Below are 26967 nucleotides of genomic sequence, written 5' to 3' on the forward strand. Positions count from 1 at the left end.
TTCCTGTGGAAAACATCCGATAGGGTGGACAGGACACTTGGCGCGCTGGTCTTCACCAGTCACACTGAGTACAGGGGTCGGGAGGTGACGTTGCCGTGGTACGAGACGTCGGTGAGGCCGCCCTGATTTAGGACAAAATGTCAGTGAACTGGATATATTGTACAGGGAGTTCTACGGGGATACTGCCAGAACTCGGAGGACTGAGTTATGGAGAGAGGGAGGGAAGATTGGGACTTCATTCCCTGGAGCGCAGTTGTAAATTTACAGAGTTACATAAACCCGAGAAGGTCAGAGACAGAGGGAATGCGCACAGACTTTCAACCAGGGTTGGGTTATCGAGAACCAGACGGCACAGGATTGAGGTGAGAGTGGGTGGAAAGCAGAAAGAGAGGCAAATATCAGGGAGACGGAGGGTTGAGATAGAACGGGAAGGGGAGGTAGGGAGCGCCTGGGGGAGGGAAGGAGAGAGATGTGAGAGGTGGGCAGAGGGAGCAGAGAAAGTGCGGGCGGAGAAAGTTCGAGGAAATAAGGCGAGGAGAGGGGGGTAGAGAGAAAGGTAGAGGGAGCGGGAAAGAGCGGGACGGGGGAAATGGCGGGAAAGAAAGGGATAGACGGCGAGAGGGATTTGTCGGTGTCTAGTGGGCAGAATATGTTTGCGACAAGAGGATGAGATGGAGTAGGAGGGAGGGGCAGAGAGGGTGGGGAGGAAATTTGACAGCATCGGGAAGTGAGAGTGAAGGGGAGAGAAGGAGGAGAAAATGGGTGTAGTCACTTGATTCATGTCGACTCCACTGGCTGTTGGCAGAGACTCTGGATCTTTTCAGGAATATCCGGGAACAAAGGTGCCGACCTCTTGCAGATGAAATGCCGATCATAATGACAAGTGTTACTCCTTTCGCACTGAATGCAGACGGGCGTTCCAGAGGACGGCTTGTACAGGAGACTCCGGCCCACATTCCTATCCAGGAGGGTTAAACAATTTCAACGGAGACAAAACAGCTTCAGTAGATGACCCGAGCGGAGTCCGTCCCCAAGCTAATCCCATGAATTCGATCTCTCCTACCTGCCTGTATGAGTCCCCAAACTCATCCCATTCAACCACCCTCCCCTCTCGGCCCCATGTCAGTACCCAGGCAGACACCACGGTCCCAATGTCTCCCCACTATCCTGTGACCCGAAACTAATCGCACCGAACCGCTTTCTCACCAGATTCCTCTGTCAGTCCACATACGAGTCGAACAGGACCACCCTCTCCCCTCTGATCTGTTTCAGTCCCCGAACAAATCCCGCTGTCCCACCGTCTAATCCCGCTGCCCAGCTCTTTTCCCTCAGATCTATTTCAATCAGCAAACGAATCATACTTCCTCCCTCTCCTCGCAGCCCGACGACTACCTCCGAACTAAGCATATTAACCCATTGTGTGCCCATCGCCCTGTACTGTTCTCCAAACTAATGCAGTTGTCCTACTCTCGCCCCTCAGCTCTAAGTCATTCACTAAACTAATCCCACTGTTGCTTCCTCGCCTCACAGGCCGGCGACTATCTTCCAAAAGATCCCACTGCACCGCGCTCTCCTGACTGACATGCGTCAGTACCAAAATAATCCATGTGTACTGTTCTCTCCCTACTGCCCCCTGCCAGTTTCCGAAATATTCCCACTGCCCTGTCCTTCCCCGGCAGACATGTGTCCACCCCAAAATGCTAACCCCTACCCACATAGAAACAAATCCCAATATCCCTCACTTTTTCCACAAAACTACTTCAGACCGAAAACGAATTCTAATTTCTCCCGTCAGGGCTATCACAATACCCAACCCTCACCCGACAGATCAGTCCAAATCTCACCCGTTTTCGCATTTTCCAATCCAGTATGTACGGGTTTGGACCATAAGGTTGCGGGATACAAAGTTCTAGGAAATTTAAATTTACTGTATTAATGCCAAGAATCGAAAGCTATGATACGGAACTTCTCTCAGTTGATTACAACAAGAATCTCTGCTGGGACTCAGTGAAGGTAGCTTCAGTGTATGTCAGAACCCAGGAGTGTGAGATGGGACAGTGTGGAGGGAGATTCTCTCTGTGCCTGATCCCGGGATTGTGTGATGGGACGGTGTGGAGGGAGCTTCACTCTGTGCCTGATACCGGGAGTGTGTGATGGGACAGTGCGGAGGGAGCTTCACTCTGTGCCTGACCCCGGCAATGTGTGATGGGACAGTGCGGAGGGAGATGCTCACTGTGTCTGACAACGTGAGTGTGTGAAGGGACTGTGTGGAGGGAGATTTACTCTGTGTCTGACACCTGGAGTGTCTGATGGGACGGTGTGGAGGGATATTCACTCTGTGTTTGACCCCGGGAGTGTGTGATGGGACGGTGTGGATGGAGATTCACTCTGTGTCTGACCCCGGGAGTGTGTGATGGGACAGTGTGGAGGGATCTTCACTCTGTGCCTGACCCCGGGAGTGTGTGATGGGACGGTGTGGAGGGTGTTTCACTTTGTGTTTGACCCCGGGTGTGTGTGATGGGACGGTGTGGATGGAGATTCACTCTGTGTCTGACCCCGGGAGTGTGTGATGGGACGGTGTGGAGGGAGATTCACTCTGTGCCTGACCCCGGGAGTGTGTGATGGGACGGTGTGGAGGGAGATTCACTCTGTGACTGACTCCGGGAGTGTGTGATGGGACGGTGTGGAGGGAGATTCACTCTGTGACTGATCCTGGGGGTGTCTGATGATTCCTGTGTTTCTGTGGGATCTTCTCGTGCTGTGGCACATACCTCTTCAGCCGTTGAATTGATTTCAAGCAGCCTTGAATCACGGTTTGAACAAACCTGAATCGCTTTGTAGAAAGATGTTACAAACGTCGAAACGTAATAACACCGGTCTTTATTTGTGACCCAATTCTCGGAACAGGTTTGCTCTGGAAATCAGAAACAAGGAACAGTGAGACACAGAGTGAATCTCCCTGCAACCACACCCGGCGTGACGCAGAGAGTGAATTTCACGCCATGCGGTCCCATCACGTTCACCTGAGGTCAGGCACAAGGAGAATTTCCCCGCCCCAACATCGTCCCATCGCACATTAACAAGATCAGGCCCAGTGAATATCCCTCCACACCATCCATCACACACTCCCGGAGGAAAATACCTCAGCACACACGTCAAAATGGACACAGATATAGAACATAGATTAGTACAGCACAGAACAGGCCCTTCGGCCCACCATGTTGAACCGAATCTTAAACCCTGCCTCCCATATATCCCCCAAATTAAATTCCTCCATATACCTATAGAATTGTGTCTTAAATTTCACTGGTGTATCTGCCTCCACCACTGACTCAGGCAGTGCATTCCACGCACCAACCACTCTCTAAGTAAAAAACCTTCCTCTAATATCCCAACCCCCTTGAACATCCCTCCCCTTACCTTAAAGCCATGTCCTCTTGTATTCAGCAGTGATGCCCTGGGGAAGAGGCGCTGGCTGGCCACTCTATCTGTTCCTCTTAATATCTTGTATCCCTCTATCATTTCTCCTCTCATCCTCCTTCTTTCTGCAAACAGTGAAGCCCTAGATGCCGTTGTCTCTGTTCATAACGTATACTCTCTAAACCAGACAGCATCCTGGTAAATCTCCTCTGTAGCCTTTCCAATGCTTTCACATCATTCCTATACTGAGGCGACCAGACTGGACACAGTATTCCAAGTGTGGCCTAACCAGGGTTTTATAGAGTTGCATCATTCCCTCGCGACTCTAAAAACAATATCCCTTAGACGTCACTCCCAGGGGCCTGACAGAATAGTCCCCAGGCTGCTCCAGGAGGCAAGGAAAGAGATTGCTGAGACTGGCTCGGATCGTTCTGGACTCGTTGTCCACTGGAATGGCACCGGTGGATTGGAGGGAGGCGAATGCTGTCCCCTTGTTCAAAAAAGGTAGAAGGTATAGTCCAGGTAATATAGTCCAGAAAACAATAGACGTCACTCTTCTACGGGTTGAACACCATCTGCACATTCCTGCATTCTATCAATGTCTCTCTGCAATCTTCAACAATCCTCTACACTATCCACAACACCATCAACCATTGTGTCGTCTGCAAACTTGCCAACCCACCCTTCTACCCCCACATCTAGGTCGTTATTAAAAATCACGAACAGTAGGGGTCCCAGATCAGATTATCATGAAACACAACTAGTCACAACTTCCAATCGGAATATACTCCCTCCGTCACTGCACACAGCTTTCTGCAGGCAAGCCAAACCTCCTGGGATCACATGCCTTCTGACTTCCTGAATAAGTCTATTGTGTGGAAACTTATTAAATGCCTTACTGAAATCCATATAGATCACATCCACTGCACTACCCTCATCTATATGCCTGGTCACCTCCTCAAAGAACTTACAGGTTTCCTGGACACGATCTGCCCTTCCCAAAGCCATGCTGACTGTCCCTGATCAGATTATGATTCTCCAAATGCCTGTAGATGCTATCTCTAAGAATCTTTTCCAACATCTTTCCCACCGCAGATGTAAGGCCTATAATTACCTGGACTATACCTACTACCTTTTTTGAACAAGGGGACAGCAGTCGCCTCCCTCCAATCCACCTGTGCCATTCCAGTGGACAACGAGTCCAGAACGATCCGAGCCAGTCTCAGCAATCTCTTCCCTTGCCTCCTGGAGCAGCCTGGGGACTATTTTGTCAGGCCCTTGGGAGTTATCCGTCCTATTGTACGTCAACAACTCCAACACCTCCTCTCCCTTAATATCAGCAATGCTCCTGAGCTTCAACCTCACTCATATTGTCCTCACTGTCATCAGGTTCCCTCTCATTGGTGAATACCGAAGAGAAGTATTCAGTGAGGACCTTGCTCACTTCCACAACCAACAGGCACAACTTCCCACCTTTATCTCTATTCGGTCCTACCTTTACACCTGTCATCCTTTTCTTCTTCACATAATTGAGGAATGCCTTGGGGTTTTCCTTTACCCTACTCTCCAAAGCCTTCTCATGCCCCCTTCTTGCCCTCCTCAGCCCCTTCTCAAGCTAATTTCTTTCTACCCTATATTCCGCAATAGCCCAATCTGATCCTTGCTTACTAATCCCCATGTATGCTGCCCTCTTACACCTGACTAGATTTTCCAACTCACTTATCACCATGATTCCTTCACACTACCATTCTTTATCTTCTTCACCGGGACAAATTTATCCCTAAAATTCTGCAAGAGATCCCTAAACACGAAACACACATCCATAGTACATTTCCCTGCAAATACGTCATCCCAATCCCCACCCGCAAGTTCAAGCTTTACAGCCTTATGTTTCTGACCTTCCCCAATTAGAAATTTCCCGTCCTCTCCGATTCTATCATTCCCCATGATACTAGTAAAGGCCAGGGAGTGTTGGTCACTGTCCCCCGGATGCTCACCCACTATGAGATTTGTGGCCTGAACCGGTTGGTTCCATAATAGATCCAATATGGCATCCCACCTAGTCGGCTTATCAACATACTGTGACAGGAATCCGTCCTGGACACACTTAACAAACTCTGCAACATCTAAACCCTTGGAACTAATCAGGTGCCAATCAATATTAGGGAAGTTAAAGTTATCCACGATAACAACCCTGTTATTTTTACACCTTTACTAAATATGCCACACAGTCTGTTCCTAGATGCCTCTGCCGCTACAAGATGTCGATAGAATACCCCCAGTAGAGTAACTGCTCCCTTCCTGCTCCTGACATCCACCCATACTGACTCAAAGGAGGATCCTGCCGCATTAACCACCCTTTCTGTAGCCGTAGTTTTATTCCAGACCATTAACGCCACCCTTTCTCCCCCTTTCCCCCCTCTATCCCTTTTAAACCACTGAATTCCAGGAATATTGAGAATCCAATCCTGCCCAAGTGCCAGCCGTCTTTGTAATCGCCACTACATCGCAATTCCATGTACGTATCCAAGCTCTCAGTTCATCTCCTTCGTTCCTGTCACTTCTGGCATTGAAGAGACGCACTTTAGCCCTTCTACCTTAATACCTTTACACCCTTCATTCTGCTTCTCTGTCCTCAAAGCCTCTTTATATGTTAAATCTGGCTTTGCTCCATGCACGAGCAGTTCTCTCATTACCTTTATCCTCCTCCACCTCACTATTTGCTCTATCACTCTGTTTCCGCTCCCCCTGCAAATCTAGTTTAAATCCACCGCAGCAGCGCTAGCAAACCTTCCCGCAAGGATTTTAGTCCCCCTGTTGTTCAGGAGCAACCCGTCCCATCCTAACCGGCCCCACCTTCCGTGGAACAAGACCCAATTGTCCAAGAACATGAAGCCCTCCCTCCTGCACCAACTCCTTAGACACGTATTTAGCTGCATTATCTTCCTATTTCTAGCCTCACTGGCACGTGGCTCTGGTAGCAATCCTGACATTGCATCATTCAGTTTTGCTCCAAACTCCCTGAACTCTCTGTGCAGAACCTCCTCCTTCTTCCTATCCACGTCATTGATCCCTACATGGTCCACGGCATCTGAGTGCTCACATTCCCTCTTGAGAATGCTCAGATCTCGTTCAGAGACGTCACGGTCCCGGGCACCAGGGAGGCAACAGACCATCCGAGATTCTCAATCTCTCCCACAGAACCTCTTATCTGCCCCCTTACTACTGAATACCCTATCTCTACTGCTCTCCTCTTTTCCCTCCTTCCTTTCTGAGCTCAGGGCCTTGTTTCGTTCCAGAGACGTGACCAATGAAACGTGTCCTTGGCTGGTTGTCCCCACCAACAGTTTCCAAAACGGTGTACATATTGTTGATGGGAACGGCCGCTGGGGTATTCTGTTGTCGCCCAGCAACCTTTCTCTTGACTCTTAGGGGTGTCTATCTCCCAGAAACTCCTGTCTATTTCTGCCCCTGCTTCACGAATGACCCGAAGTTGATCCAGCTCCAGCTCCAGATCCCTAACACAGCTTGTCAGGAGCTGCAGCTGGATGCACCTTTTACAGGTGTAGTCATCAGGGACAATTTGGCTCGCCCTGACTTCCCACGTCCTTCAAACGGAGCGCTCGACTGCCCTAACTGTTGCCTCCATTACCTATTTCTAAGCGAATTAGATTAAAGTAGCTTACCAAGCCTTACCTCATTGGGAGCAAGCTCGTCCTCGGTCTCTGCTCGCCGAAGCCTCTCGAGCCAAACCCTTCCTACTCTGTCTCCCACTACTCCATCGCCCGCTCCGTTAATCTGTTCGTTTTTTAAACCCTCTCGCTACTTCAGAGGCCGACTTTCACGCGCTTGCGTAGTCGTGCCCCGTCAAAACTGCCGAAGAAATGACATCCCCCTCTCAATCTGCTCGCTTTTTAAACTCTCCCATTCTCTCAACACACCACAGAGCAAAATGTCAGACACAGAGAGAAGCTGCCTCCACACGGTCCCATCACACATTCACGAGTTCAACACAGTGTGAAGCTCTCTGCTTACGTCCCATGACACACTCCCGGGGTGAGACACAGACTGAAGCTCCCTCCACAACGTCACATCACACACTCCCGGGGTCAGAGACGGAGTGTAGCTTTCTCCACACTGTCCCATCGCCCTGATTAAACCTCCTCCAGCAGTGCCCCGTTACTCTCTCCCTGTTAGAGGCATAGAGTGAAACTTCTTCTTCCTCGTCCCATCACACACTCGCGATTTAGATATTACGTGTAGCTTCCCTCTGCCCAGTCACTTTGAGAAGACTAGAATGTAAAACCAGTGCTCAACCGGAAGAGTTCCGTCTCCAGTACGACTGCTTGAGAAGTCTTCTTTGGTTTGGGTTGGTGCCGTCTTGTTCATTTCGAGTCTGAATCTGAATTACTTCCTGACCTTACTCTGCATTTGGGTTCAACACCATCCCACAGCTGTCTCGGTTCAGAAGGGATCACAGGTTTATGAGTTTGAGGGGATGTGCTCTCTCAGTGAAGATGAGGACAATTCTATGGATGTTCGGTGGGGAACTTTCTGACGAGCCGCATCGCCGCCTGGTGTGGATGCTGCAACGCACAGAATAGTAACGGGCTACAGAGGGTTCCAGCCTCAGCCGCCACTCTGACGGTCACACCCCTCCCCACCATCGCGGACATTGTCCAGAGGCGATGCCTCGAGAAGGCGGCATCCATCACTGAGTACTCTCCCCACTCGGGAGAAGCTCTCTGCTCGTTACTACCATCAGGGCGGAGTCGCTGGACCCTGAACACCCACACACAACGATTCAGGAACATCTTCTCACCCTGCGCCATCACATCTCTGAACGCACGAGCACTAACTCGACATTTTTGCGGTGTTTATTAATGTTTGAAATTTACATTAAATGTATACATTTTTGCCGTACTGATGAAGCTAAAGAACAAATTTCCGATCGTATAAATTTCAGGTAAAAAAAAAATCAAATAGATATTCTGATTAAAAATATTCGATACGACAGGACACTTGGCACGCTGCCCTTCACCAGCGCTGAGCACGGGAGTCAGGAGATCACGTTGCAGTGGTACAGGACATCGGTGAGGCATTCTGGTTTAGGAAAAATGCCACTGACCTGGAAAGAACGTACATGGAGTTCCACGGGTTATTGCAGGAAATCGAGTTTATGGAGAGAGGGAGGGTTGTGCCTTTATGCCCTGGATCAGTGTTGTAAACTTACAGAGTTGCATCAACTCACAGACAGAGGGAATAGGCACAGACTTTCACCCAAGGTTGCGTTATCGAGAACCAGATCGCACAGGATTGTGGTGAGTGGGGTGAACGGAGAAGGAGAGAGAGATATCAGGGTACGGAAGGTTTAGAGAGAACGGAGAGGGAACAAGGAGAGATGGGTAGAGAGGCAGCAGAAAATGGGAGAGAGTTGGCTGAGGAGACAGGAGAAAGAGCGGGCAGAGAAAGGGCGAGGCAACAGGGGGTGGAGAAGAAAAGCACGGGATGGAATTGGCCACAAACCAGGGATCAATGGGGACAACAGTTGTCGGTGTGTAGTGGGGAGAATGGGGACGCCTCAGCAGTTGGAGAATGGGGTAGGAGGAAGGGACAGAGAGGACGAGGAGTGAGTTTGAGAGGATGGAAAGTTGACAGTTGACCAAGAGAGAATGGGGAAATAGAGAGGTAGTCACATGATTCAAATCGGCCGCACTGGCACAGACGGCACAGTATTGAGGCGTGACTGGATGGAAAGGAGAAAGAGGGAGACGGAGTGTTTAGAGAGAACGGGCAGGGAGGAGAGTGATGTAGAGAGGGGCAAGAAAAGGGGAGAGAGGTGGAAGAGGTGGGTAGAGGGAGCAGAAGAAAGCGGGCGGAGGAAGTTCGAGGTAATAACCAGAAAGGGAGAGGGAGCAGAAAGAGTGGTACAGGGGAATGGAGGGAAAGAAGGGGATAGATGGGGAGAGAGGTTTTTTCGGTTTGTGGTGGAGAGAACATTGTTGCGTTAAGAGGAGGAATTGGAGTAGGAGGGAGGTGCAGAGAGGATGGGCGGGGAATATGAAAGGATCGGGGAGTGAGAGTGAAGGGGAGACTGGAGTTAGTCATTTGATTCACGTCACCTCCACTGGCTGTTGACAGAGACCCTGGATCTTTTCAGGAATATCCGGGAACAACGACTTCTCGCAGATGAAACGCTGATCACGATCGCAAGGATAAATCCTACTGACTGCAGTCGGATCACAGTGCCTGCAGTAGGGCGTTCCCGAAGACCCCTTGTACAGGAGACGGAAGCTCGCTTTCCTGTATAAGAGGGTTAAACAATTTCAACAGAGACAAACCAGCTCCAGCAGAGAACCCGAGCCCGGACCGTCACCAAGCTAATCCCAGGAAATCGCTTTCTCCTAACAGCCTGTGTCAGACCCCAAACTCCTCCCACTCAAACGCTCTCCCCCACCGCCCGGTGCCGGTACCCAGCCTGATTCCAAGGTCCCAATGTCTCCTCACAATCCTGTGTCCGTCCCCAACTAATTGCACTGACCCAATGTTTCCCCACAGCCCCGAACCCCCCAAACTAATTCCACCGAACCGCTTCCTCACCACAGTCCTCAGTCAGTCCCCAGACGAATCGAACAGGCCCACCCTCTCCCCTCTGATCTGTTTCAGTCCCCGCACAAACCCCACTCTCCCACCGTCTAATCCCGCTGCCCAGCTCTTTCCCCTCAGATCTATGTCATTCAGCAAAAGAATCACACTGTTCCTCCCTCTCCTCACAGCCTGGCGACTAGCTCCGAGCTAATCTCATTAACCCACTGTGTGCCCATCGCCCTGTACTGGTCTCCAAACTAATCCAGTTGTCCTACTCTCGCCCCCCAGACCTAAGTCATTCACTAAACTAATCCCACTGTTGTTTCCTCGCCTCACAGGCCGGCGACTATCTCCAAAATGATCCCACTGCACCGCGCTCTCCTCACCCACATGCGTCAGTACCAAAATAATCCCTGAGTGCTGTTCTCTCCCCACTGCCCCCTGGCAGTTTCCGAAATATTCCCACTGCCCTGTCCTTCCCCGGCAGACATGTGTCGGCCCCAAAATGCTACCCCCTACCCACATACAAACAAATCCCAATACCCCTCACTTTTTCCACAAAACTACTTCAGACCGAAAACGAATTCTAATTTCTCCCGTCAGGACTATCATAATACCCGACTCTCACCCGACAGATCAGCCCAAATCTCACCTGTTTTCGCATTTTCCAATCCAGTATATACGGCTTAGGTCCACAAGGTTGCGGGATACAAAGTTCTGGGAAAATTAAATTTACTTTATTAATGCCAAGAATCGAAAACTATGATACGGAGCTTCTCTCAGTTAATTACAACAGGAATCCTTCCGGGACTCTGTGAAGGTAGCTTCAGTGTGTGTTAGACCCCAGGAGGGTGTGGCGGGGCACTGTTGAGGGAGATTCACTCTGTGTCAGACACCGGGAGTGTGTGATGGACGGTGTGGAGGGAGATGCTCTCTGTGTCAGACGCCGGGAGTGTTTGATAGGACGGTGTGGAGGGAGCTTCACTCTGTGTCTGATCCCGGGAGTGTGTGCTAGGAGTGTATTGTGGGTGCTTACTGTGTGCCTGAGGGTGTGTGATGATTTCTGTGTTACTGTGGGATCTTCCCGTGCTGTGACACATACCGCTTCATCCTTTGAATTGATTTCGAGCAGCCTTGAATCACGGTTTGAACAATCTTGAATCGCTCTGTATAAAGTTGTTACAAACGTGGAAACGTAATAACACCGGTCTTTATTTATGACCCATTTCTCGGAACAGGTTTGCTCTGGAAATCACGAACAAGGATCAGTGAGACACAGAGTGAATCCCCCTGCACACTTTTCCATCAGACACACCCGGCGTGACGCAGAAAGTGAATTTCACGCCATCACGTTCACCTGAGGTCAAGCACAAAGAGAATTTCCCTGCCCCCAACATCGTCCCTTCGCACATTAATAAGATCAGGCACAGTGAATATCCCTCCACACCATCCATCACACACTCCCGGAGGAAAATACCTCAGCACACACGTCAAATAGACACAGATATAGAACATAGATTAGTACAGCACAGAACAGGCCATTCGGCCCACCATGTTGTACCGAATCTTAAACCCTGCCTCCCATATATCCCCCAACTTAAATTCCTCCATATACCTATAGAATAGTCTCTTAAATATCACTAGTGATTCTTCATCCACCACTGACTCAGGCAGTGCATTTCACGCACCGACCACTCTCCGAGTAAAACAACTTCATCTAATATCCCAATCCCCTTGAACATCCCTCCCCTTACCTTAAAGCCATGTCCTCTTGTATTCAGCAGTGATGCCCTGGGGAAGAGGTGCTGGCTGGCTACTATATATATTCCTCTTAATATCATGTATACCTCTATCATGTCTCCTCTCATCCTCCTTCTTTCTGCAAACAGTAAAGCCCTAGCTGCCGTAATCTCTGTTCATAACGCAAACTCTCTAAACCAGGCAGCATTCTGGTAAATCTCCTCTGTACCCTTTCCAATGCTTTCACATCCTTCCTATAGAGAGGCAACCAGACTGGACACAGTACTCCAAGTGTGGCCTAACCAGCGTTTTATAGAGTTGCATCATTCGCTCGCGATTCTAAAAACACTACCCCTTGAATTCTAAAAGCCAACAATTAAGCTTTCTTAAATACTCTTTCAACCTGTGAGGCAACTTTCAGGGATATGTGGACATGTAAACCCAGTTCCCACTGTTCCTCCACACCAACAAGTATCCTGCCATTTACTTTGTACTCTGCCATGGTGTTTGTCCTTCCAAAGTGTACCACCTCACACTTCTACGGGTTGAACACCATCTGCACAATCCTGCATCCTATCAATGTCTCTCTGCAATCTTCAACAATCCTCTACCCTATTTACAAACCCACCAACCATTGTGTCGTCTGCAAACTTGCCAACCCACCCTTCTACCCCACATCCAGGTCGTTAATAAAATTCACGAACAGTAGGGGTCCCAGAACCGATTCTCTTGGAACACCACTAGTCACAACTTCCAATCGGAATATACTCCCTCCGTCACGTCACACAGCTTTCTGCAGGCAAGCCAACCCTCCTGGGATCACATGCCTTCTGACTTCATGAATAAGTCTATCGTGTGGAAACTTATCAAATGCCTTACTGAAATCCATATAGATCACATCCACTGCACTACCCTCATCTATATACCTGGTCACCTCCTCAAAGAACTCTAGAGGTTTCCTAGACACGATCTGCCCTTCACAAAGCCTTGCTGACTGTTCCTGATCAGACTATGATTCTCCAAATGCCTGTAGATCCTATCTCTAAAAATCTTTTCCAACATCTTTCCCACCGCAGACGTAAGGCCTATAATTACCTCGACTATACCTACTACCTTTTTTGAACAAGGCACAACATTCGCCTCCCTCCAATCCACCTGTGCCATTCCAGTGGACAACGAGGACAGAACGATCCGAGCCAGTCTCAGCAATCTCTTCCTTTGCCTCGTGGAGCAGCCTGGGGACTATTTTGTCAGGCCCCGGGGACTTATCCGTCCTATTGTACTTCAACAAATCCAGCACCTCCTCTCCCTTAATATCAGCAATGCTCCTGAGCTTCAACCTCACTCATTTTGTCCACACTGTCATCAGGTTCCCTCTCATTCGTGAATACCGAAGAGAAGTATTCAGTGAGGACCTTGCTCACTTCCACAACCAACAGGCACAACTTCTCACCTTTATCTCTATTCGGTCCTACCTTCACACCTGTCATCCTATTGTTCTTCACATAATTGACGAATGCCTTAGGGTTCCCTTACCCTACTCTCCAAGGCCGTCTCATGCCCCCTTCTTGCTCTCCTCAGCCCCTTCTTAAGCTAATTTCCTGCTACCCTATATTCCTCAATAGACCCATCAGATCCTTGCTTCATAAACCGATGTACGCTGCCCTCTTCCACCTGACTAGATTTTCCACCTTACTAATCACCAATGATTCCTTCACACTACCATTCTTTATCTTCTTCACCGGGACAAATTTATCCCTAACATCCTGCAAGAGATCCCTAAACATCAAACACACATCCATATTACATTTCCCTGCAAATACGTCATCCCAATCCCCACCCGCAAGTTCAGGCTTTAAATCCTTATACTAGATCCAATATGGAATTCCCCCTAGTAGGCTTATCAACATAGTGTGACAGGAATCCGTCCTGGACACGCTTAACAAACTCTGCCCCATCTAAACCATTGGAGATAATCAGGTGCCAATCAATATTAGGGAAGTTAAAGTTATCCATGACAAGAACCCTGTTATTTTTCCACCTTTCCAAAATATGCCACCCAGTCTTTTCCTCGATGTCTCTGCTGCTACAAGAGGTCGATAGAATACCCCCAGTAGAGTAACTGCTCCCTTCCTGCTCCGGACATCCACCCACACTGACTCAAAGGAGGATCCTGCTGCATTAACCACCCTTTCTGTAGCCGTAGAGTTATTCCAGACCAGTAACGCCACCCTTTCTCCCCCTTTCTTCCTCTCTATCCCTTTTAAACCACTGAAATCCAGGAATATTGGGAATCCAATCCGGCCCTGGTGCCAGCCGTCTCTGTAATCGCCAGTACATCGTAATTCCATGTACGTATCCAAGCACTCAGTTCATCTCCTTTGTTCCTGTCGCTTCTTGCATTGAAGAACACGCATTTTATCCCTTCTACCTTACTACATTTATACTCTTTATTCTGTTTCTCTTTCCTCTAAGCCTCTTTATATGTTAGATCTGGCTTTGCTCCATGCATTATACTTGCAGTTCTCGCATGACTTTTATCTTTCTCCACCTCACTATCTGCTCTAACACTCTGGTTCCGCTCCCCCTGCAAATCTAGTTTAAACCTCCCGGAGCTGCACTCGCAAGCCTTTCCGCAAGGATTTTTAGTCCCCATCCAGTTCAGGTGCAACCCGTCCCGTCGTAACAGTCCCCACCTTCCCTGCAACAAGACCCAATTGTCCAGAAACATGAAGCCCTCCCTCCTGCACCAACACCTTAGCCACGTATTTAGCTGAATTATCACCTGTTTCCAGCCTCACTGGCACGTGGCACTGGTAGCAATCCTGACATTGCAATCTTGGAGTCCCGTCCTTAAATGTTGTACCAAACTCCCTAAACTCTCTTTGCTGAACCTCCTCATTCTTCCTATCCACGTCATTGATCCTTACATGGTCCACGACATCTGAATGCTCACACTCCCTCTTGAGAATGCTGAGAACTCGTTCCGAGACGTCACGGTTCCTGACACAAGGGAGGCAACAGACCATCCGAGATTCTGAATCTCTCACACAGAACCTCTTATCTGCCCCCTAACTATTGAATCCCCTATCTCTACTGCTCTCCTCTTTTCGGTCCTTCCTTTCTGAGCTCGGGGCCTTGTTTCGTTCCAGAGACGTGACCAATGCAACGTGTCCCTGGTAGGTTGTCCCCATCAACTGTATCTAAAACGGTGTAATTATTGTTGATGGGAACAGCCACAGGGATGTTCTCCGGTCGCCCAGCAACCTGTCCCCTGACTCTTAGGGGTGACTATCTCCCAGAAACTCCTGTCTATTTCTGCCCCTGCTTCACGAATAATCCGAAGCTGATCCAGCTCCAGCTCCAGTTCCCTAACTCGGTTTGTTAGAAGGTGCAGCTGGATGCACCTTTTCAGGTGTAGTCATCAGGGACAATTTGGCTCGCCCTGACTTCCCACATCCTGCAAGCAGGGCACTCGACTGCTCCGCTCCCTTTATCTGTTCGTTTTTTAAACCATCTAGCTGCTTCAGAGGCCGACCATCACGCGCTTGCGTAGTCGGGCCCCGTCCAAACTGCCGAAGAAATGACATCCCCCCTCTCAATCTGCTCGCTTTATAAACTCTCCCATTCTCTCAGAGGAAGAGTCACTCTCCCTCTACAGTTTCTCCACACACCACAGAGCAAAATGTCAGACACAGGGAGAAGCTGCTTCCACACGGTCCCATCGCACATTCACCAGTTCAACACAGTGTGAACCTCTCTGCTTACGTCCTATGACACACTTCCTGGCGAGTCACAGAGTGAAGCTCTCTCTGAACGGTCCCATCACACACTCTGGGGGTGAGACACAGAGTGAAGCTCCCTCCACACCGTCCCATCACACACTCCCGGAGTGAGACACAGAAGGAAGCTCCCTCCACACCGTCCATTCACACACACGCGGGGTGAGACACTGAGTGAAGCTCCCTCCACACCGTCCCATCACACACTCCCGGGGTCAGTCACAGAGTGAATCTTGCTCCACAACGTCCAATCACACTCTCTTGGATTCAGTGATAGACAGCAACTTCCTCCATGCAGCCCCATCAAACAAACACCGGATCAAACACAGAGTGAACCATCTCTTCACACACTCCCGATGTCAAACAAAGAGTGGCGTTTCCTCTCTCCATGCCTGCCCTTTGATGAGGAGCGGGTGAAAGAGGGGGATGATGCCTCACCTCTTCTGCTAGTCAACAATTCGCAGATTTGAGCCTTGGTTTCGTTGACAGATCTGTACTTCGCTTCCATCTCAGTGAACTGGTGACGGAGATCGTTGTGCATTCGTTTAAGATCGGACAGATTAGAGTTGAGCGCAAAATGCTTGGACTGAACGGTTGAGTTTAACTCATGGCAATTTGGGTCGGAGGTGATATTACACTGACGAATCTGTGATACTGAGAGAGATGGTGAAGGATGGTTAGCGTTTACAGTGACATGTGAGTCAGCGTCACGCTACCGAGCGGGACACGGAGAGTGTTGTGTCAGTGTCACGGTGAAGGGTGTCACAGTGAAGGATTTGCTGGTGGTACAGTGAGTGGCGTCGGCGCCACCTTACGGGATGTGTCTGTGAAAAGCTAGGGGGTATATCAATGTCCCGATGAAGGTTTTGTTCTTACCATGGGCGTCTGTGTCAGTATCGTGCGGGGCATGTCCGAGTTGCTGTGAGGAACGTGTCGCTGTCACTGTGATAGGAGTTTCTGTGCCCCGGCGGGAGGTGTGCCGTGTCACAATGACGTGTCTCAGTGTCATGGCGTGGGGTGTGCCGGTCGCAAAGAGAAGGGTATGTGATTGCCACGGTGAGAGACATGTCATGGCCACGGTGTGTGCGCGAGTCACACGCTGAGGTGTGTGTCGGTGCAACGGAGAGTTCTATGTCGATATCATTGTGTCATTGTGAATTTCGCTGTCGGTATCTATTAAGGGGTTTGTCTGTGTCAGGGTGAGGGTGTGGGTAATTGCCTCAGTGAGCGGTGCATCGGTATTATGTTGAGGGGTGATACTGCCTCGGTCCGGGGTGTTACCGTTACGTGTGAGTCTTTGTCACGGTGCAGTGCAGAGGGGATCACGCTGATGTGCGTGAAGGTGTCACGGTGTAACGGTACCTCCGTGTCACGGTGAGATGTGTGTCTGTGTCGCTTAAACAGTTTATCAGTAACACGGTCAGGACATGTCGATGCACGTGAGGGGTACGTTGCGGCCAGTATGTCACGGCGATGGTCGTGTCAGTGTCGCGGTCAGAGTGTATCTGTGTCTCGTTGAAGGTCGTGACCGTGCGACCAGCATTGTCGATGTTATTGTGAATGGGGTGTCGGTGTCAGGACGACTCTTGACTGGGTTACGGTAAAGGCCGTGTTTTTATCACGGTTGGGGGTATGTCCGTTTTATAGAATATAGAATAGTACAGCACATTTCAGGCCGTTCGGCCCACAATGTTGTGCCGATCCCTTAAACACTGCCTCCCATATAACCCACCACCTTAAACTCCTCTATATACCTGTCTAGTAGGCTCTTAAATATCACTAGTGTATTTGCCTCCACCACTGGCTCAGGCAGTGCATTCCACGTACCAACCACTTTCTGAGTAAAAAACCTTCCTCTAATATCCCCATGAACTTTCCTCCCCTCACCTTAAAGTCATGTCCTCTTGTACTGAGCAGTGGTGCCCGGGTGAAGAGGCGCTGGCTGTCCACTCTGTCTATTCCTCTTAATATGTTGTACACCTCTATCATGTCTCCACTCATCCTCCTTCTCTCCAGAGAGTAAAGCCATAGTTCCCTTAATCTCCGATTATAATGCATACTCTCAAAACCAGGCAGCATCTTAGTAAATCTCCTCTGTTCCCTTACCAATGCTTCCACAGCCTTCCTACAGTGAGGTGACCAGAACTGGACACAGTGCTCTAAGGGTGGCCTAACCAGAGTGTTATAGAGCTGCACCATTAACCCGCGACTCTTAAACTCTATCCCCGGACTTATATAAGCTAACACTCCATAAGCTCCATAACACTCCACACTCCTATCCTACTGTGAGGCAACTTTCAGGGTTCAGTGGACATATACCCCCAGATCCCTCTGCTGCTTCACAGTACCAGTTATCCTTCCATTTACATTGTACTCTGCCTTTGAGTTTGTCCTGCCAGAGTGTACCACCTCACACTTCTCCGAGTGGAACTCCATCTGCAACTTCTCAGCCCACTTCTGCATCTTGTCAATGTCTCTCTGCAATCTTTGACAATCCTCCACAAGATCCACAACACCACAAATCTTCGTGTCGTTTGAAAACTTGCCAACCCAGACTTCTATCCCCACATCCAGTTCGTTAATAAGATTCATGAAAATTAAGGGTCCCAGAACAGATCCTTGTGGGACACCAATAGTCACAGCCCTCCAATCCGAATGTACTCCCTCCACCACGACCCGCTGTTTTTTGCAGGCAGACGGATTCTGAACCCACCTGGTCAAACTTCCCTGGATCCCATGCCTTCTGTCTTTCTGAATAAGCTTACCGCGTGGAACCTTATCAAATGTAGGTTCCGGTAAGTTTTGTTTCGTTAGTTTAGAGTAGAGAGAATGCCAGGCAGGATGCTGGAAAGCTCTTCTTGCAGGATGGGAGAAGTCAGGGAGATGCCCGCTGTCCCTGTCAACGAAGCCTGCAGGAAGTAAATCCAACAGCTGCTCCTAACAAACCGCGATTGGGAAACGGAGCAGAAGCTGCATTACCTCCGGGCCATTCCCGAGAATGAGCAGTTTATATATAGTAGTTTCAGGGAGGTAGTTACGGCAATGAAGCATGTCACAGGTAATTGGGTTATCATCAGGCGATGGAGGGGGTAAAGGGCAGACAGAGCAGGGATCCCCTGTGGCCATTCCCCTGAACAACATGTATACCGATTTGGATACTGGTGAGGCGGATGACTTACCCGGGACAAGCTGCCGCTGCCGGAACTCTGGCTCTGAGTCTGGTTCTGCAGTGCAGAAGGGAGGGGCAGATGAGGAGAGCGGTAGTGATAGGAGACTCGATAGTTAGAGGTACAGACAGGAGGTTCTGTAGTCGTGACAGTGACTCCAGGATGGTTTGTTGCCTCCCCTGTGCCAGGGTCAGGGATGTCTCTAATCTCGTGCACAGAATTCTGAAGTGGGAGGGTGAGCAGCCAGATGTCATGGTGAACATCGGTACCAATGGCATAGATAGAAAGAGTGAGGAGTTCATGAAGAGTGAGTTTAGAGAGCTTGGTAGGAAGTTAAAAAGCAGGACCTCGAGGGTAGTGAACTCAAGATTGTTTTCTTTGCCACGTGCCAGTGAGGGAAAGTGTAGGATGCTCTGGATGAAGAACACGTGGTTGAAGAACTGGTGTAGGGGACGGGGTTTCAGATTTTTGGATCTTTGGGATCTCGTCTGAGCAGGTGGGACCTGTACAAGAGAGACGGGTTTCACTTGAACTACAGGGGGACCCATATCCTTGCAGGGATGTTTGCTAGTGCAATTGCGGATGGTTTAAATTAGATTTGCAAGGGGATGGGAACCAGAGTGCCAGAGCAGATAGTGGAGCGTCGGTGAAAATATATGATGTTACAAGTTCATGCAAAGTCAGAAATAGAAGAGCTGTGTGTGGTGGCAATAATCTTCTGCGGTTTGCCTATTTAAAAGCGAGGAGTATTTTGAGGAAGGCAGACGAGCTGAGGGCGTGGATTAACACATGGAATTATGACTTAATATCCATTAGAGAAACTTGTCTATAGGAGGGGCAGGTCTAGCAGCTTCATGTCCCAGGGATACGAATTTTCAGAGGTGTTAGAGACAAAGGGATGAAGGGTGTGTGTTGGAATTGCTAGTCAAGGAAAATTTTACAATAGTGCACAGGCAGGATAGATTAGAGGGCTTGTCTACCGAGGTCATCTGGGTGGAACTGAGAAACAGAAATGATATGACCACATTAATGGGATTGTATTTCACAACACGCAACAGTCAGCGAGAATTGGAGCAGCAAAACTGCAGAGAGATAGCAGACAACTTCAGGAAACATGAAGTTGTGACAGTAAGAAATTTTAAATTTTCCACATATTGTTGGGGCTCCCATACTGACGGGTCAGAGTTTGTAAAATGTGATCAGGAAAGTTTTCTAAATCAATATATAGAGGTACCAACTAGAGAGGATGCTATAGTAGATCTCCTAATAGGAAACGAGTTAGGACAAGTGACGGGAGTGTGTGTCGGGGAACACTTTGAGTCTAGTGATCATAACACCATTATTTTCAACTTGGTCATGGATAAATATAGATCAGGTCTTCGGGTTGAGGTACTAAACTGGAAAAAGGGGAAATTTGAAGAAATGTGAAATGATCGAAAAAGCGTGTATTGGAAATCTGATAAAGAAGAAGAGAGAGATGTATGAAAGTTATAGGCAACAAGGAGCAAATAATGTGCTTGAGGAGTATAAAACTGTGGGATAAAATTTGTCCTCTTGAAGAAAAGAACATTCAGCTATGTCTGGAACCAAAATAAATGGGGGAGATTTTAATTGTGTTTTTTTTTAGCATCTGTATTTACTAAGGAATTGCAAGGAGCCTCTGGAAATAAGGCAAACAAGTAGTGAGGTCACGGAACCTCAACAGTTAAAGAGGAGTATGGGCTTGCTGTCTTGAAGCAAATCAGAGTAGATAAATTCCCATGAGCAGACAGAGTATTAGTATTCCCTTCGACCTTGAAGGAGAGTAGTGTTGAAATTTCTGGGGCCCTGGCAGATATATTGAAAATGTTAGTATCCACGGGTAAGGTGCCGGAGGATTGGAGGGTAGCTCATGTTGTTCCGTTGTTCAAAAAACTGTAAATGCAATCCGGGAAATTATAGGCCGGTAGGTTTGACGTCAGTAGTAGGTAATTTATTGGAAGGAGTACTAAGAGATATGATCTACAGACAGTAACTTATTAGGCAGAGTCAACATGGCTTTGTGCGCGGAAGGTCATGTTTAACCAATCTATTAAAGTTTTTCGAGGAGGTTACCAGGAAAGTAAATGAAGGGAAGGCAGAGGATGTTCTATACATGGACTTCAGTAAGGCCTTTGACAAGGTCCCGCAAGGGAGGTTAGTTAAGAAGATTCAGTCGCTAGGTCTACATGGTGAGGTAGTAAATTGGATTAGACATTAGCTCAATGGAAGAAGCCAGAGAGTGGTAGTGGAGGATTGCTTCTCTGAGTGGAGGCCTGTAACTAGTGGTGTGCCACAGGGATCAGTGCTGTGTCCATTGTTATTTGTCATCTATATCAATGATCTGGATGATAATGTGGTGAATTGGATCAGCAAATAATACAAAGATTGGAAGTGCATTGGACGGTGAGGAAGATTTTGAAAGCTTGCAGAGAGAATTGGACCAGCTGGAAAAGTGGGATGACAAATGGAAGATGGAATTAATGCAGACAAGTGTGAGGTATTCTACTTTGGAAGGAAAAACCAAGGTGCAACATACAAGGTAAATGGTAGGACACAGATGAGTGCAGTAGATTAGAGGGATCTGTGAATACAGATACACAATTTTCTAAAAGTGGCGTCACAGGTAGATAGGGTCGTAAACAGTGTTTTCGGCAGATTGGCTTTTATATCTCAAATTATTGAAGATAAGAGCTGGAATGTTATGGCGAGGTTTTATAAGACATTGATGAGGCCGAATTTGAGTGTTCCGTTTAGTTTTGGTCACCTACTTAGAGGAAGGATATTAATAAGGTTGAAAGAGTGCAGAGAAGGTTTACGAGGATGTTGCCGGGATTTGAGAAATTGAGTTACAGAGAAAGGTTGAATAGGTTAGGACTTTATTCTTTGGAGCGTGAAGAATGAGGGGAGATTTGATAAAGGTGTATAAAATTACGTTGTGTATAGATAGAGTGAATGCAAGCAGGCTTTTTCAACTGAGGTGAGGGGAGAAAAAAGGAACGAATGACATGGATTAAGGGTGAAGGGCGAAAATTTTAAAGGGCACATTATTGGGGGGCTTCTTCACACAGAGAGTAGTGGGAGTGTGAAATAAACCGCCATTTGAAGTGGTGAATGCAGGCTTACTTTTATCATTTAAGAAAAGCTTGGACCGGTACATGGATGAGTGGGGTATGCAGGGATATGGTCTAGGTGCAGGTCAGTGGGACGAGGTAGGACTTGGCTTCGGCACAACCAAGAAGGGCGAAAAGGCCTGTTTCTGTGCTGTGATGTTCTATGGTTCTATGGTTGTCAGTTGTGTGTCGGTATGACGTTGAGCGATGTGTTGATGGGGGTTGTGTCGGGGTCACGGTGAGGGATATGTCGTAGTCTTTGTAAGTACCACAGTGAGGGGTGTCTTGGTATCAGAATGAAGGTGTTTCGGGGTAATGTTGGGAATGTGTCGCTGTTACAGTGGCCATTGATGTTCTCTGCGGTTTCGTCGTTCCGAGGGGTGTGAAACGCACCATGAATCCTCCAACAAATACCCGTGATAATGAGGGTCGCTGTTAAAACACAGATTAGCCATATGGTTGAGTCTGATCGGTCTCTCCCTGCGGGTCGTTCACTGTCCATGCTGTCTGTGGAAAAATCGTTCATCGACTTTGTTAATCGTCATTATCCCTGATTAAATTCACCCCTGCTCTTCCCACTCTCCGAGTTCAAATCAGTGCCTACTCTCCTGTACAGCAGTGAACGTAAATCACAGAAAAGAACAGGCCCTTCGGCCACAATTTTGGGCTATACCAGTGAAATCCTTTCTGCCTACGCAATGTCCATCTCCCTCCAATGCCTGGACACGCTACTGCCTGTCACCGCTCTAGAGAAATACACCGTCTGTCTGGTTTCCCTGTATCTCTCATAATGATATAGACCTGTATCTCCACCCACCTCAGTCTCCGCCGCTATAGACTAATACAACGTCTGTCTGGTCTCCCTGTATCGCTCGTAATGATATAGACCTGTATCTCCTCCCACCTCAGTCTCCGCCGCACTAGACTAATACACCGTCTGTCTGGTCTCCCTGTATCTCTCATAATGATATAGACCTGTATCTCCTCCCCCCTCAGTCTCCGCCGCTCTAGACTAATACACCGACTGTCTGGTCTCCCTGTAACACTCATAATGAAATAGACCGGTATCTCCCCCCAACTCAGTCCCCGCCGCTCTAGACTAATACACCAGTTGTCTGGTGTCCCTGTATCACTCATAATGATATAGACCTGTATCTCTCCCCAGCTCAGTCTCCGCCGCTCTAGACTATTACACCGGTGTCTGGTCTACCGGTGTCTCTCTTAATGATATAGACCTGTATCATTTCCCCATACAGACTCGGCCGCACCAGGGAATTACACAGCCTGTCTGGTCTTTCTGCTTATCGATTATGCTTGGAGACACCGAAATCACCTGTCTCCCGGACTCAGACACAGAGGGAGGCTCACCCCGTACTATCCCGTCTCGAAAATCACTGGTGATACATCTGTCTCTGCACGCCCCCGGGTGCAGACAGAGAGAGAAGCCCCTTCTTTCCCGTCCCGAACACACTCTCAGGGTCAGAAAAGAACTGAAGCTCACAACAGGCAATCCCATCTCACCCATCTGGAGTTGGACACTGAGTGAAGCTCTCTCCGTACAGTCGCAGCGTGCACTGCCCGGGATTAGCCACTGGAGGGAGCACCATCCACATCGTCCCATAACACACTCTTGGGTTCAGATATTCAGTGATATTCACTCCCTCCCCCGCTCCATTGAGGCTCACGCTACCGGATTAAGAAAAAAAAGTGGGGAAACTCCCTCCCCTTTCAGCAATCCCAAATACTTCGGCGCTCCAGAGTTTCTCAATCCTGTGATCCTGTCTTCTCTCGGAGAGAGAGAGAGAGAGAGATTGTGTGTGTGTGTGTGTGTGTGTGTGTGTGTGTGTGTGTGTGTGTGTGTGTGTGTGTGTGTGTGTGTGTGTGTGTGTGTGTGTGTGTGTGTGTGTGTCTCAAGGATAATAAGTGTGTGTGAGACCAGAGGTAGAACTGAGGAGGGAAGGAGAGGGGAGTGAAGGCTGTGGAGGGCTGGTGAGTTGGCAGTCACTGGGTGAAAGTCGTGTGAAACCACACGACCTGCCTGTACTCGCAGAGACGTAGAGAAGCTGAGAACCGAGAGATCGATACCCGGTGGAAATGAGCAGAAATAACACCAACGGTCTGCAAGGAGCTTGACCATGTGTCTGACCCCAGGAGTGTGTGATGGGATGGTGTGGAGGGAGCTTCACCATGTCTCTGTCCCGGGTGTGTGTGGTGGAACGGTGTGCATGGGATACAATATGAGTCTGACACCGGAGTGTTTGATGGGAAGTTGAGGAGGGAGCTTAACTCTGTCCCAATCCCAGGAGTGTGTGATAAGACAGTCTAGGGGGAATTATACCCTGTGACTGACCCCGGCAGCGTGTGACGGGCCGGAGGGGAGGAAGATTCACCATGAGCCTCACGCTGCGTCTGATCCCGGGAGTGTGTGATGGGACGGTCCGGAGGGAGATTCACTCTGTGTCTGACCCCGGGACTGTGTGATGGGACGGTGTGGTGGGAGATTCACTCTGTGTCTGACACCTGGAGTGTGTGATGGGACTGTGTGGAGCAAGATTCACTCAATGTCTGACCCCGGGAATGTGTGATGGGACGGTGTGGAGGGAGATTCACTCTGTGTCTGACCAGAGTAATGTGTTTTAGGAGAGTGTTTTGGGAACTTCACTCTATGTCTGCCAACAGGACTATTTGATGAGACAGTGCAGCGGGAGCTTCACTTTGACTCTAAACCGCCGAGTCTGTGTGATCGGACGGTAGGGACGGATCTTCACTTTACAACTGACGCCGGGAATGTGTGATGGGACTGTGTGAAAGGATCCCAGTTTCTGTGCCTGTCTACCGGCGAATGTAATGGACGGTGTGGAGAGAGATTCACTGTTCATTGGCCCTATTTTTCAGAGCAGACGATGGGGCGAAGCAACATTGTTCTAACTCTGTTTCAAAGCATCTTGAAATAAATTCAAAAGGGAAAGAGAGATGTTTAGTATATCCACACGAGAGTGAAGCTCCCTCCATTCCATTCGATTTTATATTTCGGGGGTCAGAGACACAGAGAAGATCCCTCCCTTCCGTCTCTCCACACACACACCCGGGGTCAGTCACAGACTGATTTTCCGTCCACCCCATCCCATCACAAAATCCCGGGGTCAGACACAGCAAAGTATAGGCCGTTGGTCGAAATGTTGTGCCGACCTTGCCTCCCATATAATCCCCCACCCTATATCTCTCGTAGTCTCTTAAACGTCACTAGTGTATCTGACTCCACCACTGACTCAGGCAGTGCATTCCATGCACCAACCACTCTCTGAGTAAAAACCTTCCTCTAATATCCCCCTTGAACTTTGCTCCACTTACCTTAAAGCCATGTCCTCTTGTATTGAGTAGTGGTGTCCTGGGGAAGAGGCTCTTGCTGTCCACTCTATTTATTCCTCTTAATATTTTCTATTCCTCTATCATGTCTCCTCTGATTCTGCTTCTCTGTAGAGAATAATGCCCTAATTCTCTAAATCTCTGTTCATAATACATACTCCCTAAACCAGGCAGCATACTGGTAAATCTCCTCTGTACCCTTTCCAATGCTTCCACATCCTTCCTATAGTGAGGCGACAAGAACTGCACACAGTACTTCAAGTGTGGCCTAACCAGAGTTTTACAGAGCTGCATAATTAAACCTTAAACTCTATCCCCCGACTTATGAAAGCTAACACACCACTGGATTTCGTAACTACCCTGTCTACTGTGAGGCAACTTTCAGGGGTTTCTGGACAAGTACTCCAGATCCCTGTGCTCCTCCACACTACCAAGTATCCTGCCATTTACTTTGTAGTCTGCCTTGGAGGTTGTCCTTCCAAAGTGCACAACCTCAGACTTCTCCGTATTGAACTCCATCTTCCACTTCTCCGCCCACTTCTGAATCCTATCAATGTCTGTCTGCAATCTTCGGGAATCCTCTACACTATCTACAACACCACCAACCTTTGTGTCGTCTGCAAACTTGCCAACTCACCCTTCTACCCCAACATCCAGGTCGTCAGAAAAATCACGGAAAGTAGAGGTCCCGAACCGATCCTTGTGGGACACCACTGGTCACAACCTTCCAATCTGAATTTACACTCTGTACCACAACCCTCTGCTTTCTGCAGGTAAGCCAATTCTGGATCCACCTGGACAAACCTCCCTGGATCCGATGCCCCGGCGAGAGGTGTACCGGTTCACAGTGAAGTGTGTTTCGATGTCAAGACGAGGAAAATGTCAGGGTGTCAGGGCCTTGTGGCGTCACCGTGGGTGTAGTATCGGTATCATGGTGAGGGGTGTGCTGGTCTCACAGAGAGCTTTATGTCTGTGTCACAGTGAGAGACGTCATGGTCGCGGTGTGTGCGAGAGGGTCACGCTGAGCGATGTGACGGTGTCACGCAGAGTACTATTCGGTGTCTGTGTGAATTTCGGTGTCGGTATCACGGTGAGGGTGTTCCTGTGTTAGGAAAAGGTGTGGGTATTTGCCTCAGTGAGCGGTGCATCGGTGTTATGTTGAGGGGTGATACTGTCTCGGTAAGGGGTGTTACAGTGACGTGTGAGTCTTTGTCACGGTGCAGTGCAGAGCGGATCACGCTGATCACGGTCAGGGTCATGTCGATATTAGTGAAGAGTACGTCGTGGTCAGTGTGACTACGACGTGCGTGGCACGGCGAAGTTCGTGTCAGTGTCGCGGTCAGGAGTGTATCTGTGTCTCGTTAAAGGTCGTGAACGTGCTACGGTGACAGCATTGTTGATGTTATGGTGAATGGCGTGTCGGCGTCAGGATGAGTCTTGATTTTCTTACGGTAAGGACCGTGTTTTTATCACGGTTAAGGGGTGTGTCTGTGTTACAGAACATAAAATATAGAATAGTACAGTACAGTACAGGCCCTTCGGCCCCGAAAATGTTGTGCCGAGCCTTAAACCCTGCCTCCCATAAGCCCCTCTCCCACTTTAAATTCCTCCTTATACCTATCGAGGAGCCTCTTAAATTTCACGAGTGTATCTGCCTCCACCAGTGACTCAGGCAGTGCATTCCACGCACGAACCACTCTCTTAGTGAAAAACCTTCCTCTAATACACCCCTTGAACTTCCCACCCCTTACCTTAAAGCCATGTCTTCTTGTA

At 48.8% G+C, this 26967-nt stretch overlaps 1 protein-coding gene across 2 annotated transcripts in view; it reads right to left on the bottom strand.

The window, feature by feature from the left end:
* Nucleotides 1-420: 420 nt before the first annotated feature.
* The window catches only part of LOC140720705 (C-type lectin domain family 12 member A-like), a 353185-nt gene continuing 326638 nt past the window's right edge, over nucleotides 421-26967 (bottom strand). The window contains exons 4-7 of one of the 2 annotated variants that reach the window (XM_073035534.1): nucleotides 11111-11253; nucleotides 10661-10725; nucleotides 9543-9723; nucleotides 8465-8548 (exon numbers count right to left, since the gene is read on the bottom strand). In XM_073035534.1, the coding sequence (XP_072891635.1) occupies nucleotides 8480-8548; nucleotides 9543-9723; nucleotides 10661-10725; nucleotides 11111-11253 (458 nt within the window). In that variant the 3' untranslated portion in view covers nucleotides 8465-8479. Of the gene's footprint in view, nucleotides 959-8464; nucleotides 8549-9542; nucleotides 9724-10660; nucleotides 10726-11110; nucleotides 11254-26967 lie in introns of those variants that run through there. The other variant, XM_073035536.1, reaches the window with a different exon arrangement.

Source organism: Hemitrygon akajei, unplaced genomic scaffold, assembly GCF_048418815.1.
Source record: "Hemitrygon akajei unplaced genomic scaffold, sHemAka1.3 Scf000046, whole genome shotgun sequence".
In the NCBI taxonomy this organism is placed as follows: Eukaryota; Metazoa; Chordata; class Chondrichthyes; order Myliobatiformes; family Dasyatidae; genus Hemitrygon; species Hemitrygon akajei.